At 45.1% G+C, this 13,780-nt stretch overlaps 1 protein-coding gene across 3 annotated transcripts in view; it reads left to right on the plus strand.

Annotated features, from left to right (window-relative positions):
* ECI2 (enoyl-CoA delta isomerase 2) overlaps nt 1-13,780 on the plus strand; it is a 30,441-nt gene that overhangs the window by 15,672 nt on the left and 989 nt on the right. For all 3 annotated transcript variants that reach the window (XM_038770335.1, XM_038770334.1, XM_038770336.1), the window contains exons 4-9: nt 1,670-1,855; nt 3,894-3,963; nt 5,819-5,921; nt 8,166-8,286; nt 11,710-11,799; nt 12,639-12,782. In XM_038770335.1, coding sequence (XP_038626263.1) covers nt 1,670-1,855; nt 3,894-3,963; nt 5,819-5,921; nt 8,166-8,286; nt 11,710-11,799; nt 12,639-12,782 — 714 coding nt within the window. The remainder of the gene's footprint in view (nt 1-1,669; nt 1,856-3,893; nt 3,964-5,818; nt 5,922-8,165; nt 8,287-11,709; nt 11,800-12,638; nt 12,783-13,780) is intronic.

Consider the following 13,780-nt stretch of genomic DNA (forward strand, 5'->3'; position numbering starts at 1 on the left):
TCAAGGAACTCTAAGTACATTGAAGACATCGTTTAGTGATTAATCCGTACAATGTTTCTGTGAAGAAATTGGAGGTAGGTATTAAAGGGGGAGAAAATGGCCCAAGCTCCCAGAAACCGAGTCTTCTTGCCCTTAAGCCAGTGAATCTGACATGTTCTCATTCTACAAATCCACTTCTAAGGTTCTGCGACTTAATTCTTCCTGTGTCTCTGTCACCTGTTAAACCTTCTCAGCTGTGCTAGGAAGGGGCCGAGGTTTCAGGGTTTACAACAGAATGGAAAGCGGCTTAAAGGGCAGGAATGCTGCGGGGTGGATGGGACAGTTGAGGGAAAAGCTGGGAAACAGGAGCCGGAGGAGGGCAGAGCAGAGCCAGGGGAGATTGATTAGCTGGCAAGAAGCAACCGGAGCAGCCACCTTAGTGTCTTGTAGCGGTAATGTATTGAATGGTTCCCTAATACTCTGAAGGAGGGATTGCCCATTCCGATATGGCTAAAATCGCTGCCGGGAAGACGTACAGAAAAAATTGGTGATGGAGCTTCCCGTTTTAACCTCTGGATGAGGGTTGACTCAGAAATAATAATTATGGTATTTGTTAGGCACTTACTATGTGCCAGTTACCATACTAAGCGCTGGGGTAGATACAAGCTAATCAGTTTGGACACAGTTCATGTCCTACATGGGGCTCACAGTCTTAATCCCCATCTTACAGGTGAGGTAATGAGGCTCAGAGAAGTTCTGAGATTTGCCCAAGGCCACACAGTAGACATGTGGTGGAGCCGAGATTAGAACCCAGGTCCTTCTGGCTCCCAGGCCCCTGCTCTGTCCACTAGGCCATGCCGCTTCTCATTCAACCCCAACATTCAGTCTTTCACCAAATCCTGTCAATTCAACCTTCATAGCTAAAATCCCCTTTTCTCTCCATCTAAACTACTACCACAGTAATCCAAGCACCTATCCTATTCCTCCTGGATTACTGCATCGACCTCTTTGCTGACCTCCCCACCTCCTGTCTCTCCCCACTCCAGTCCATTCTTCACTCTGCTGCCCAGATCATTTTTCTACAAAACCTTTCAGTCCATGTTTCTTCAAGGACCTCCGGTGGTTGCCCATCCACCTCCTCAACAAACAAAAACTCCTTTCCATCAGCTTTAAAACCCTCAACCCCCTTGCCCTCTCCTACGTTTACCTCACTGCTCTTCCAACTACAACCTAGCCAGCACATTTCACTCCTCTAATGCCAACCTACGATCTCGATCCATCTCGCCATCGTACCTCAGCCCCTCTGCCACATCCTGCCTCTGATCTGGAACCACCTCCCTCTTCAACTCTGACAGATATTCACCCCATCCATCTTCAAAGCCTTATTAAAAGCACATCTCCTCCAAGAGGCCTTCTTCAACTCAGCCCTCATTTCCTCTTCTCCTCCTCCTTTCTGCTTCACCCTTGGATCTGCACCCTTTATTCACCCCTCCCTCAGCCCCGTAACACTTATGTATGTATCCCTAATTCACTTATTAGGGATTCACTGTAATCCCTAAGTCGTGTGTGTTTCCCTCTCTAGACTATAAACTCACTGTGGGTAGCGAACATGTCTACCAACTTGCCCACAGTAGGCACTCAGTAAATATGCTTGCTTAATTGATTGATTATTTGGTCTTCCTCTCTTCAGGAGAATGCCAGGCAAAATTATGTTGATTTAGTAACCAGTCTGGTGTCTTCAGAGGCCCCGCACCAGGCGAAGCAACCATCCGGAGGTGAACATCAGCAGTATGAGACTTTAAAGGTCACCAGCGAAGACAATATCACCAAGATCATTTTAAACCGCCCTGAGAGGAAAAACGCTATCAACACTCGGGTAAGCAGGTGTTGTCTGACTGGAAAGGGGGTCTTTCTTCCACCAAGCAAGTTCTCCAGCATCTTCAAACAGCCAGATGCTATGGCCTTATAAGATGTCACTTTGTTCCCACTATGGAAAGTTCCATTTCTGGAGGGAAGCGTCTCCTTGGTACCCAGTGGTAACCAACCAGACCTGGTAACAGCTGTGGAGATGCGATTTTGGTTCATTGCACAGAGCCTGACTAATCTAAGCGGGTCATAGAGTTGCAGGCAGCGTTTCCTCCTTCGCAAAATAAGGTGGCTCCAGACCTCCAGGAACTCTGCTTTATTATTGGTGGGGGCCAGAAGGAAAGTGGCCCTTTGGGAGTTCCTGGCATCTAGACCCAGCGCCAAGAAGGGGCCACAGAGTAGTCTTTGACCTAGCTTCAAGATTCAGTTGCTTCCCGCCCTGAGAATGCCTTTCACTTCCCCATCACCAGAAAAGCTGGAACGTATGAGCCATCTTTCAATAGGGGGCTCCCATTTGAGCCAGGTGAAGTCCGACAGAAGGAAACAGTGACCTGTGCTGGAAAAGTGCATTAGCTCTTTCAGATCACTTCTCTAGGACATTCCATGGGGCAGAATACTGCCTTTCATCCCAGGGATAGTCGATCGATCGATCAATGGTATTTATGGAGCACTTACTAGAATCAATCAGTCGATGGTATTTATTGAACACTTACCGTGTGCAGAACACTGTACTAAGCACTTGGGAGAGTACGATATAACAGAGTTGATAGACACGTTCTATGCCCACAGTGAGCTTATGGTCTGAGGGGAGAGCACTGTACTATGTTTTCGGGAGAGTACAACGCTATTGAGTTGGTAATAATAATAATTAGAATAAATATGGTATTTGTTAAGCGCTTACTATGTGCCAGGCACTGTACTAAGCACTGGGATGGATACAAGCAAATCGGGTTGGACACAGTCCTTGTCCTAGGTGGGGCTCACAATCTCCATCCCCATTTTACAGATGAGGTAACTGAGGCACAGAGAAGTTAAGTGACTTGCCCAAGGTGACACAGCAGACAAGTAGTGGAGCCGGGATTAGAACCCATGACCTTCCGCCCCCCAGACCCATGCTGATCTCTGCCCACATCGAGTTTACAGTCTAGAGGGGGAGACCGACATTATTAAAATCAATTACAGATAGGGGCTACAGCAGAGTATAAGATACATCTATACGCTCTGTGGGGGTGGGGTATTGATGATAGCTATTTGGGGGAGTCCCAAGAGGTTGTTCCTGGCTTGGGTTGAGCTAGGCTGTTTCTCGAATGCTGCTTTAGACTCCCAAGTCTCATATCATGAGAACAAACCCCAAATGGCTTTTAGCAGTTATTGGATATCAGCTCAGTGCTTGGGGGTTTATGGACCCTAACGTCAGCTAGGGTTCCAGCCCATCGGGTTCACGACCTTCATTTCAGCAGTCAGATGGCACAAGTGAAGGGAATATTTGGAATGCCCTGGGGAAGATGCTCAAAAAGCAGATGTGCTTTGAGTTCTTAGACTTTAGATTCTCTATGTGGTTTGGTCGTGGTCTCCCTTAAACCTAGACCGATTCCAAAAAAGCTTACTTCACAAAATGAGCTCACTCCTTTATCTAGTTTGTTAAAACTGACATGTTAGTGTCGAAAGTTGCCCATTCAACACTCTTATACCCCAGCTTCTCTCTCGGGTCTAGCCCAGGGCCAGTGCTGTTAATCACTGAATAAATGTTTCTTGAAAATGTTCGTCATTAGGAGCATGATTCTCAATGATGTTTCCTATTGTTTCTCTTGGAACATCAGTCTGTTTCTCAATAGTTCTTACCAAGTATCCGTTGTGTGCGGAACGCTATACTAAACGCTTGAGTTAGAAGACACTTTCCTGGCCCTCAGAGAGCTTGCAGTCGAGGGGGAGAGACAGACACAAGATAAGTGGGGAAGAGGAGAATGGGAAGAGGGATATGTGGAGGGATAAGTCCCTTATGTGGTAGAGACTGTAAATTTATATTTTCTATTTACCCTCTCATTTAGATGTATGAAGAACTAATGTTAGCCATTGAAGCTGCAGGCAAGGATGACTCAGCCATTGCTGTTTTAACAGGTAGACCCCTGTATTCTGTGGAGGTCCTTAATCGTGAATTTTAAATGAGCCGTGGGAGTGATTTGATGTGTTAATTGCTGATAGGCCTTTCCTGATTCCCACTGGTGGGCAAATGAAATCAGACCGTTTCCTCTGTCAGAGATCACTCATCTGCCAGTCGGCACATCTGAATTGTAAATTGTCAGCTCAGATCTTCCTTTTCAGCAAATTCCACTGCCAGTGTACAGGGACTGCCCAGTTCAAAGAGGGGGCTCTTTGTGAGGTGAAAAGGTGTTGACTCTGAGGGATTCGGTAGACATTACGGCAAAGATCTTGGCTCAGTGTGAGTTAGGTAACCCCAAGTGTGCCGCACCTATGTAAACAGAAAAAATCTAGAATCTCTTCCAGCCCTGCTTTTGGCACAGTGGAAAGGTACTACTCAGGGAATCAGGACACCTGAGTTCTAGTCTCCAGTTGGACCTGGACACCTGGCAGCGTGCGACACCCTTGCCCTCCTGTTCGCTCATTGCCCTCCGTGCCCCGTTTGAGAACTTGACTGGCTGGGCCGCGAGAGGTTGAGAGGCACCCTGCAAACCACTAACACTGTAATCAGTTCCTTCTCTCAAGTCCTTCTCGCTAAGGAAAAGCAGCATGGCTCAGTGGAAAGAGCACAGGCCCAGGAGTCAGAAGGACCTTTACAACATCGCTAAAATCCGCCCTTTCCTCTCTGTCCAAAGTGTTACCACGTTAATACAATCACTCCAATACAATACAGTGACTGCCCAGCTTCGTGCCTCTCCCTACTCCTGTCCATACTTCACTCTGCTGCCCGGATCATTTTTCTACAAAAATGCTCAGGACATATCACCCCGCTCCTCAGAAAACTACAGTGGTTGCCCCTCCATCTCTGCATCAAACAAAAAGTCCTCACCATTGGCTTTAAAGCACTCCTTCACCTTGCCCCCTCCTACATCACCTCGCTACTCTTACTACAACCTAGCCCACACACTTTGCTCTTCTAATGCTAACCTTCTCACTGTGCCTCGATCTCGCCTACCTCAGCGCCAACCCCTCGCCCACGTCCCTCCTGGAACTCCCTCCTTCCTCAAACTCGACAGACAATTACTGTCCTCCACTTCAAGGCCTTATTGAAGACGCATCTCCTCCAGGAGGCCTTCCCTGACTAAGCCTCCCCAACTATGCCAAAATCTCCATCACCAGGCTCTTTCCAGCTATGCAATCTTCTATTCTGGTCTCCAGGGGATTAAGTTCTGGATGAACCATAGGTTAAGGAAAACAGGCCTTGACAAATGCCATGAGTATAACCTTAAACCCTGTCTTCCCATATTACATTCTTGTTCTTCTCTTGCTCCTGCTGCTTAGAGATCATTCATGTCTGCCCATCTTGGACTGTAAACTCAAAGGCCAAAAAGATGGGTCTTGTGTCCTGAAGTATTTCTCCAAACACTTTTTAATCCTGTGCTCAGTGCTCAGGCGCCCCACTGATCGATTGATTGATTGTGCTACTTTTGTGTGCGTGTGTGATATTTACTGTCTTTCTGTTTTAACGCTATAGGATTTTTTTATTTTATGACTTTGAACAAAATTCATGGTAATTGGATATTTTGCCTACATAAGATATTTGTCCACAAAAAGGGAAGTTAAGCATTGAAGTTCTTTTGGAGAAGGCACCTGTAAGCTGCAGGGAGGGAGAATGTTTTACTACATAGAGAATTCCCCTAGAGCTCATTTTATTTACTTTATAGTGTGCCATTCTGCCAAAGAGTTAAAGACTGTAATTGATAAAATGGACGCAACAGCTTTGTTTTGGTTCCTGAAATAATTTTGCGGTAAAGGTAGTTTTCATGGTTTGCAGGAAGTGGTGACTACTACAGCAGTGGGAATGACCTGAATAACTTTATGAACGTTTCACCGGACGGAGTTGAGCAGAAGGCCAAAGACAGCGCTGTCCTGCTCAAGTAAGACTTTGACATTCACTGATTTTATGCCCATGAACTCACTTCTAATCACCAGTTACTTAATTGCACAAAAGTTCAGTACTGTACTTTCTCTGGCAATAAAATTTTGTGGGGAGGTTTGGGGATGACTCTTCCTTCTCCCACCTCATAATTTGAACTTCTGGGGCATCAGATTGCATGGGTAGATCATACGACTCAAAGTTAGAGGACCTGGGTTCTAATACCAGTCACCACTTGCCTCCTGTGAGATCGTGGCCAAGTCATTTAACTTCTCCGTGCCTCAGTTTCCTCATCTGTAAAATGAGGGACTACGTATCTGTTTCCCCTCCCCCTTAGACTGTGAGCCCTGTGTGGGACAGGGACTGTGTCCAATCAGATTAAACTGAATCTACCTCAGAGTTTAGCACAATACTTGGCACATAATAATCACTCGTGCCATTAATTTTTTTTATTCATTATCTTTATCATATTCGTGGTGGTCACACTTTCTCTTTGAGAACTATTAATTGCTTTGGGCACATTACCAATGCGATTTAAAAATTGTGGTGGGTTTGGCCAGACCATTGCCGCGTCTTAAGGTCAGAGACTATGGAATTTAGAAAATCCTCATCTAAACTGATGAAACTGTGAGCTGTGTCACCTCGTAAGGAGCCGTGTAAGCCCATGGGCTTCAGGGTGTAGAGAGTCTTGAACTAGGTTTCCGTCTTCCTAAACTCAGCCAGGTCCGATGTTCCTTTAAGCTGTCGGGCCAGGTGATTTGATCTACTGCTCTAGCTCAGTGGAAGTAAAATGTACTTGAGATTGAATTTCCCAATCAAAAGACTTTATTCACCCCCCCGCCCCCCAGGCTCTGCCCAACCACAAAGAACAAAGCCAAACCCAGAAACAGAGGGACGTAGGTTCAAAACCAGAATTCCAGCCGAGCAGTTGGCCAGATTACCGGGATCGGACACCTCAGATATGACAGCTGTGTCCCATCGAGCTTCACTTTGCACTGGGAGGCTCGCACGGTATACCGCTGCAGAGCCGAAGGGCAGAAAACCCTCCCTTCACTCCGCTCCAGGGTTAAGGCTCAGAATGATCCAACTTAAGCATAACCCCTAAGCCACAGTGGGACCTGATTAGGGGTGGAACTTTCCCATCTCCAACTTTTCCCTCCAGTAACCCATTTTGGACTTAGTTTCCATAAATTTTACTAAATTGTCTTTGAACTGATTGACAGGGTTCCTCACTATGGCATTCACTTGAAAAGGTCACTTGTAAAAATAGTATTAATAATAAAAATAATGATGATAATTGCGGTATTTAAGTGCATACTAGCTGCCAAGCACTGAGATGCAGTCACTAAAATCACATCAGAGTCCCTGTCCCACATGGGGCTCACGATATGAGGGAAAGATTCATTCATTCAATCAGTCGTATTTGTGGAACTCTTACTGTGTGAAAGTAGTGTACTAAGTGCTTGGGAGAGTACAATATAACAACAAACAGAGGCATTCCCTGCCTGCAATGAGCTCACAGTCTAGAGGTGGGGAGACAGACATTAATATACATAAAGAAATAAATAAATTTTATTTTTATATATATATATATGCATATATATATGTGCTGTAGGGATAAGAGGGAGGATGGAGCAAGTCAGGGCGACGCAAAAAGGAGTGGGACAAGAACGGTCTTAATCCCCATTTTATAGAAGAACAAACTGAGGCACTGAGAAGTTAAGTGGCTTGCCCAAGCAGGCAAGTAGCAAAGCTGGGATTAGAACCAAGGTCTTTGCAACAAGTTTGCATTCACGAAGCCCTTTCCAGGAGACTGTGGACAGACCTGTAAGCATGCAAATACTGGGGTGGAGAACTCGATCCATAAATCAGTTTGAGCACTTACTCTGTGCAGAACATTGTGTTTAGCACTTGGGAAAGCACAGTAGGGTTAGTAGGCATGATCCCTGCCTTCAAGGAGTTTTCAGTGTAGTGGGGGAGACAGACATGAAAATAAATTGCAGGTAGTGGAGAGCAACAGAGTTTAAAGCTATTTAGATAAGTGCTATGAGGTGTCAGAGGTGGAAGATCATCTGCCTGCTTTTGGTAACAGGGGAGAGGGAAGGAGACTCAGAGAGGGGGAAAATTGGCTCATATATTTAGCACCTATGTGCCTCCTGAATGCTAGTTAGGTTTTTGAAGCAGTAAACTCAGTAACAAAGGGACTGAGATACAATAGTCCACTCATTTTTTTTTTTCTCTTTAGGAATTTTGTGAGCCATTTTATCAATTTTCCGAAGCCACTGATTGCAGTGGTGAATGGTCCAGCCGTGGGAATCCCTGTTACCCTTCTGGGGCTGTTTGACATCGTCTATGCCACTGACAGGGTAAGTTCAGCTAAACTGGAACACCCCAAAAGAGTGAATCTACTTGGAAACGTGCCAGCTATTTTATGGCCTCTCGATATAAACAAGGGAAAGATATGGAAAAGGGAACTGTTAATGACTGTGTGCTAAGCAAATAGTGTAAGGGCATTTGGTTCAATCAACAAATCAATCAGTGGTATTTATGGAGTGCTTACTATATGCAGAGCACTGTACTAAGTGCGTGGCAGAGTACCAGACGACAGAATTAGCAGACATGTTCCCTGCCCAAAACGAACTTACAGTCTAGAGGGGGAGACAGACATTAATATAAATAAATAAGTAATGTATAAGACAGTGAGGACCTATCAATCAGTCATATTTATTGAGCGCTTGTGTGCAGGGCACTGTACTAAGTGCTTGGGAGAGTACAGTATAACAGGGTTGGTAGACATGTTCCCTGCCCACAAGAAGCTTACAGTCTGCAGTAATTACAGATCGCTTTGGCACACTTTCACCGAATTTCCCAAAGAAAGAACTGTGTGGCAGGGGTGGTGCCTGAAAAAAATTGAGTTTGCTGCTTCCCAAGGGCTCCAAGAGAACATTTGGCCTTCTCTTTCCTCCAGGGAACTAAATGATTACTTTGTGTCATTCAGAGAGTTAGTTTATAAGTTGGCACTTTGTTCCAAGAGACTATTTTATTCCACCTAACCATTTTAGGATCTGGCCCTGAATGTATTTTGTATTGCGGTAATCTGTTTCTCCAGTGGTTTTCTCCAACATGATGGCTTGTGAGGTGCTTTACTAGTCCTAAATAATAGGAGTATTCAGTACTCACCATCATTTAGGAATGATAAAACACCTCCCGGAAGGTAGGGTGGTATTTCAGCTTCGGGAGTAATGGCCTGACAGCTAATATGCAGAAGTCCTTTATTGGAGATTATTTCAGTAGTTCCCCATGCACGCTCCCTGTGGGCCGTGTAAGAATACACCCATAAAGGGAATATTAAGACGAAAATCCAACTGAACATCTCCAAAGTGGAATCAGCCTAATTGTAGGAACTTCAACCGATTCAATTCAGTCAATTCAATTGTCGTATTTATTGAGCACTTACTGTGTGCAAAGCACCGTACTAAGCGCTTGGGAGAATACAATGTAACAGACATGTTCCCTGCCTACAAAGAGCGTACAGTCTAGAGGGGGAGACAGACATTAATATAATGACAGATAGGTACATGAGTGCTGTGGGGCTAGGAGGAGGGATGAATAAAGGGAGTGAGTCAGGGTGATGCAGAAGGGAGTGGGAGAAGAGAAAAGGAGGGCTTAGTCAGGGAAGGCCCCTTGGAGGAGATGTGCCTTCAATAAGGCTTTGAAGTAGTGGGGAGAGTAATTGTCTGTCGGAACTCCAGAAACTTAGTATTATTAATAACAATAATAATAATAATGATGGCATTTGTTAAGCACTTACTATGTGCAAAGCACTGTTCTAAGGGCTGGGGGGGATACAAGGTGATCAGGTTGTCCCACATGGGGCTCACAGTGTTAATCCCCATTTTACAGATGAGGTAACTGAGGCTCAGAGAAGTTAAGTGACTTGACCAGTATTGCTTGAAGGTGATTTTAAAATATGTTGCTGTAGCAGGTGGAATCCAAAAATGTCCCATAATTGCACCTTCTTTCCCCTCCAGTTCCGTATAATTCAGCAGCACATCACCGCCCTCCAGGTTTTAGTTATTTTGTTCATTTTATTCTCTGGTTGGTTTTTTAATGACTTCCAACCCTTTTGTAGTGTACTCTCCCAAGCGTCCAGTTCAGTGCTCTACATGCAGTAAAGCACTCAATAAATAATCTGTACTTGATTCTAAGTGGAGTTTGGTTGGGGGTGGGGGGGTTAAAAAAGTGGGCTAAGAGGAAATCTCAATTTTTAAACGTTGCAAACTTTTAGGAATAAAGGTAGATATTTGCCAAAACCATAAAAATCAAAGAACACGTATTTTCACCGCTGATCAGAAGGCAGCCTCTGAGTGCGTCATCGGAACGTGGGACAAGGGAGATTCTTGGCATTGCAGCATCCAGCGGGCAGATCATTTTACGGGATTAAATTTATCGATTGCGTGGTAACTGTAGAAAAATAGTCTTCAGGGGACAATGAATGTTCACTGCCTGTGGCTTCAAATATAATCAGTCTAGAATAACTGCCAGGCTGGTCTCGACCACGGAGAAAATATTGTCCACGCCCTCTGGTTTTGTTCATATCCAACCACTGTGGTTAGAAACAACTAGAGAAGCAGCGTGGCTCAGTGGAAGGAGCACGGGCTTTGGAGTCAGAAGTCGTGGGTTCAAATCCCGGCTCCGCCAATTGTCAGCTGTGTGACTTTGGGCAAGTCACTTAATTTCTCTGTGCCTGTTACCTCATCTGTAAAATGGGGATTAAGACTGTGAGCCCCCCGTGGGACAACCTGATCACCTTGTAACTTCCCCAGCGCTTAGAACAGTGCTTTGCACATAGTAAGCGCTTAATAAATTCCATCATTGTTATTATTAATTATCGGGGTCTTCCACTTATCCTTCCAGTAGTTCTAGTAATAGAGCATTTATTGAGCACCCACTTGGTGTCGTTCCCTGTACTAGGCGCTTGGGAAGTACAGAATAAGGACATGTCATGTTCCCTGCCCGAAAGGAACTTATACTTGGGAGAGGTGGTATATTTCCTAGTGGCTTCTCATCTGTACCCTTCAAAAAGAGAACACAGTCTTCTCTAAAAAGATCCAGGGAAGAACCTATCCAGTTACAGTTTATGTCACTGAAAGTGAATTGTTTTCATTTTTATCCTCAGAAGCACCAGGCTATTTGCATTTCAAGCACCTTTTGACCTAAGATTTTTATATGCAGCACAAACGAGAGACAGTTTGTCAATTATGTTTTTGACTTTTGTGGACTAAATTCTAATGGAAAACAGTGCTTGGAACATAGTAAGCGCTTAACAAATACCATCATTATTATTTAAAAATAGTCCTTTAAGAAACAATTTGGAGATATCTGGTGTAGTAGAAGTTGAAATGAAGGAATTTTTTGGAAGGACGATTCAGGGAGGAGCTGAAGAAATCCAGTAATTTCCAAGAATATGCTTCTCTGTCAAGAATATCTATTAAACTCCCATGTGCACAACTTGGGAGAATACAATAGAAATAAAAAAAGACCCAAGGTCCCTGCCCTCAAGGAATTTACCATCTAATGAAAGAGGGGTGCAGCACGCAGGGGCAGTTATTTCAGAAATCCCAAGAGTAAGAGGGGAAAGATTCGTAAATGAGTAGACTGTTAGCTGTATCCATCAGTTCTGAGAGGGGTAGTTGGGGATGGACGTGACCAAGAAGCACCTGGTATTTGAAACCAAATTTTCAAAATCCCCATTCATTTCTTAGAATGATGTGGTTTTGTTTTGGCAGGCCACATTTCACACCCCATTTAGCGCCCTAGGCCAGAGTCCAGAAGGATGCTCTTCCTACACTTTTCCTAAGATCATGGGCTCAGCCAAGGTAGGTGATATAGCCTGCAGAGAAATCAAGCATCAAGAAACACCCGCCCATCCCAAAAGGATTCTTGCCCGCAGTCGGTATGCCGGGTGAAGTGGCAGGGAGATCCAGGGGATTGGCGATTTCCGTTCCAGAGCTCTGGAAGTCCTCCTGGGGCGGATGTTCTTGAGAAACTTTTCCGAGCTCCCCCGTCCCAAGCCCTTGGTTTCCAGTGTGGGCTCCCGGGTTTCTGCTTGGTAGCCCCACCTGTCAAAAGAAGGGCTCTTCCTTTCAAAGCCGAGGCTTCCTACTTGTTCCAGAACTCCAGCTGGATTCTCCAGGAGCCCGGCAGCCCACCCTGTCCAGCTCCGTTGCTTTCCCAGTTAACCAGGGGTGAGGTCACCGACCCACTTCTTCAGGAAAGCAACGCACGGAGCCCAGTGAGGTGGTCGCTGACACCCCTCCCCAGTGGTGGGGGGGGGCGGTGGCCAGAGCCGGGGGTGGGGGGTCTCATCCTATGGGCTGCTAGGCCAGGCTGAGGAGCATCATGGCCTAGTGGAAAGAGCACGGGCCTGGTTGTTCTAATCCCGGCTCTGCCACCTGTCTGACCTCAGGCAAGTCACTTCACTTCTCTGCGCCTCAGTTACCTCATCTAAAATGGGGATTAAGACTGGGAGCCCAATGTGTCCAACCCAGTTACCTTGTATCTACCCCAGCACTTAGAACAGTGCTTGACACAACGTAAGCACTTAACAAATACCATCATCATCTTGTCTAAATTCCTTCTTGTGTCGTCCAACCCTGCAGCATAACGAAGCGTTGCATTTATCGAGCCGACACCTCATTCTTGCTTTTTGGTTCAGGCGAAAGAAATGCTGATTTTCGGCAAGAAGTTGACCGCCCAGGAAGCATGGGCTAACGGACTTGTAACGGAAGTGTTTCCTGACAGCACTTTTGAGGAAGAGGTCTGGGCCAGGCTGAAGGGCTTCGCCAGCCTCCCCAGAAACGTGAGTATTCCTGGTTTGGCTTGTAAGGGTCAGTGAAGAAAATGTAGTAGTAATAGTATTTATTGTTATTTATTATTTATTTAATAGTATTTATTAGCAAAGCAGTGTGGCCTAGCGGATAGAGCGTGAGCCTGGAAGTAAGAAGTACTTCTCTGTACCTCAGTCACCTCATCTGTGAAATGGGATTAAGATCGTGAGTCCCGTGTGGGACATGGACTGTGTCCAACCTGATTGACTTGTCTACTCCAGCACTTAGTAAAGTGACGGGCACATAGTAAGCACTTAACAAATAGTGTTAAAAAAAAAAAATAAGTGCTTACTGTGTACATGTATGCAGGGCACTGTACTAAGCACTGGCCTAAGAAGAAAGAAGTGAGCTTAAGGAAGTAAGCAGAGTTTAGGTTGCTGTGAAATCCTTCTCACTTTCTCCTTGTTTTAGACTTAGACTAGGAGCCCTATGTTGCCCAGGGACCTGATGAACTTGTATCTATCCCAGCACTTACAACAGTGCTTGACACATAGTAAGTGCTTAACAAATACCATAATAATAGATATTGGGAACCCTGATCTAATAGTGCTTACTCACTAAGGGTTCTGGGCTTGAATTGCCTATGAGAATCAAGATGTCTGCTCTCAAGGACTGTTCAGAACTAGGGAACAAGTTACTCCCAAAATATTTTATATAATAATGATAGTATTTATATATATTTTAAATTGACCTTAAAGTATACCCATTCTTCCCTCACTGATACTCAGGTAAGGAAAACCTTGAGTGAATATAGAAGAACATGGTAGAAGATCTGCAGTTGGCATATCTCATCTGAGAGGAAGGAGGGGAAAGTGACAGGATAAACCCTGATATCAGCTCTTAAATCCCGCTTTCCTGTTTGTATCCACCCTGATTGTAACAGCACTCGAGGACAATTTTATGTGGTGCTTGATCTTAACTCTAATTCTGCATGGGCTGTGCATTCTAGTGTAAGGTGAGACCTGCTTAG

The sequence above is a fragment of the Tachyglossus aculeatus genome, chromosome X3, assembly GCF_015852505.1.
Source record: "Tachyglossus aculeatus isolate mTacAcu1 chromosome X3, mTacAcu1.pri, whole genome shotgun sequence".
NCBI lineage: Eukaryota > Metazoa > Chordata > Mammalia > Monotremata > Tachyglossidae > Tachyglossus > Tachyglossus aculeatus.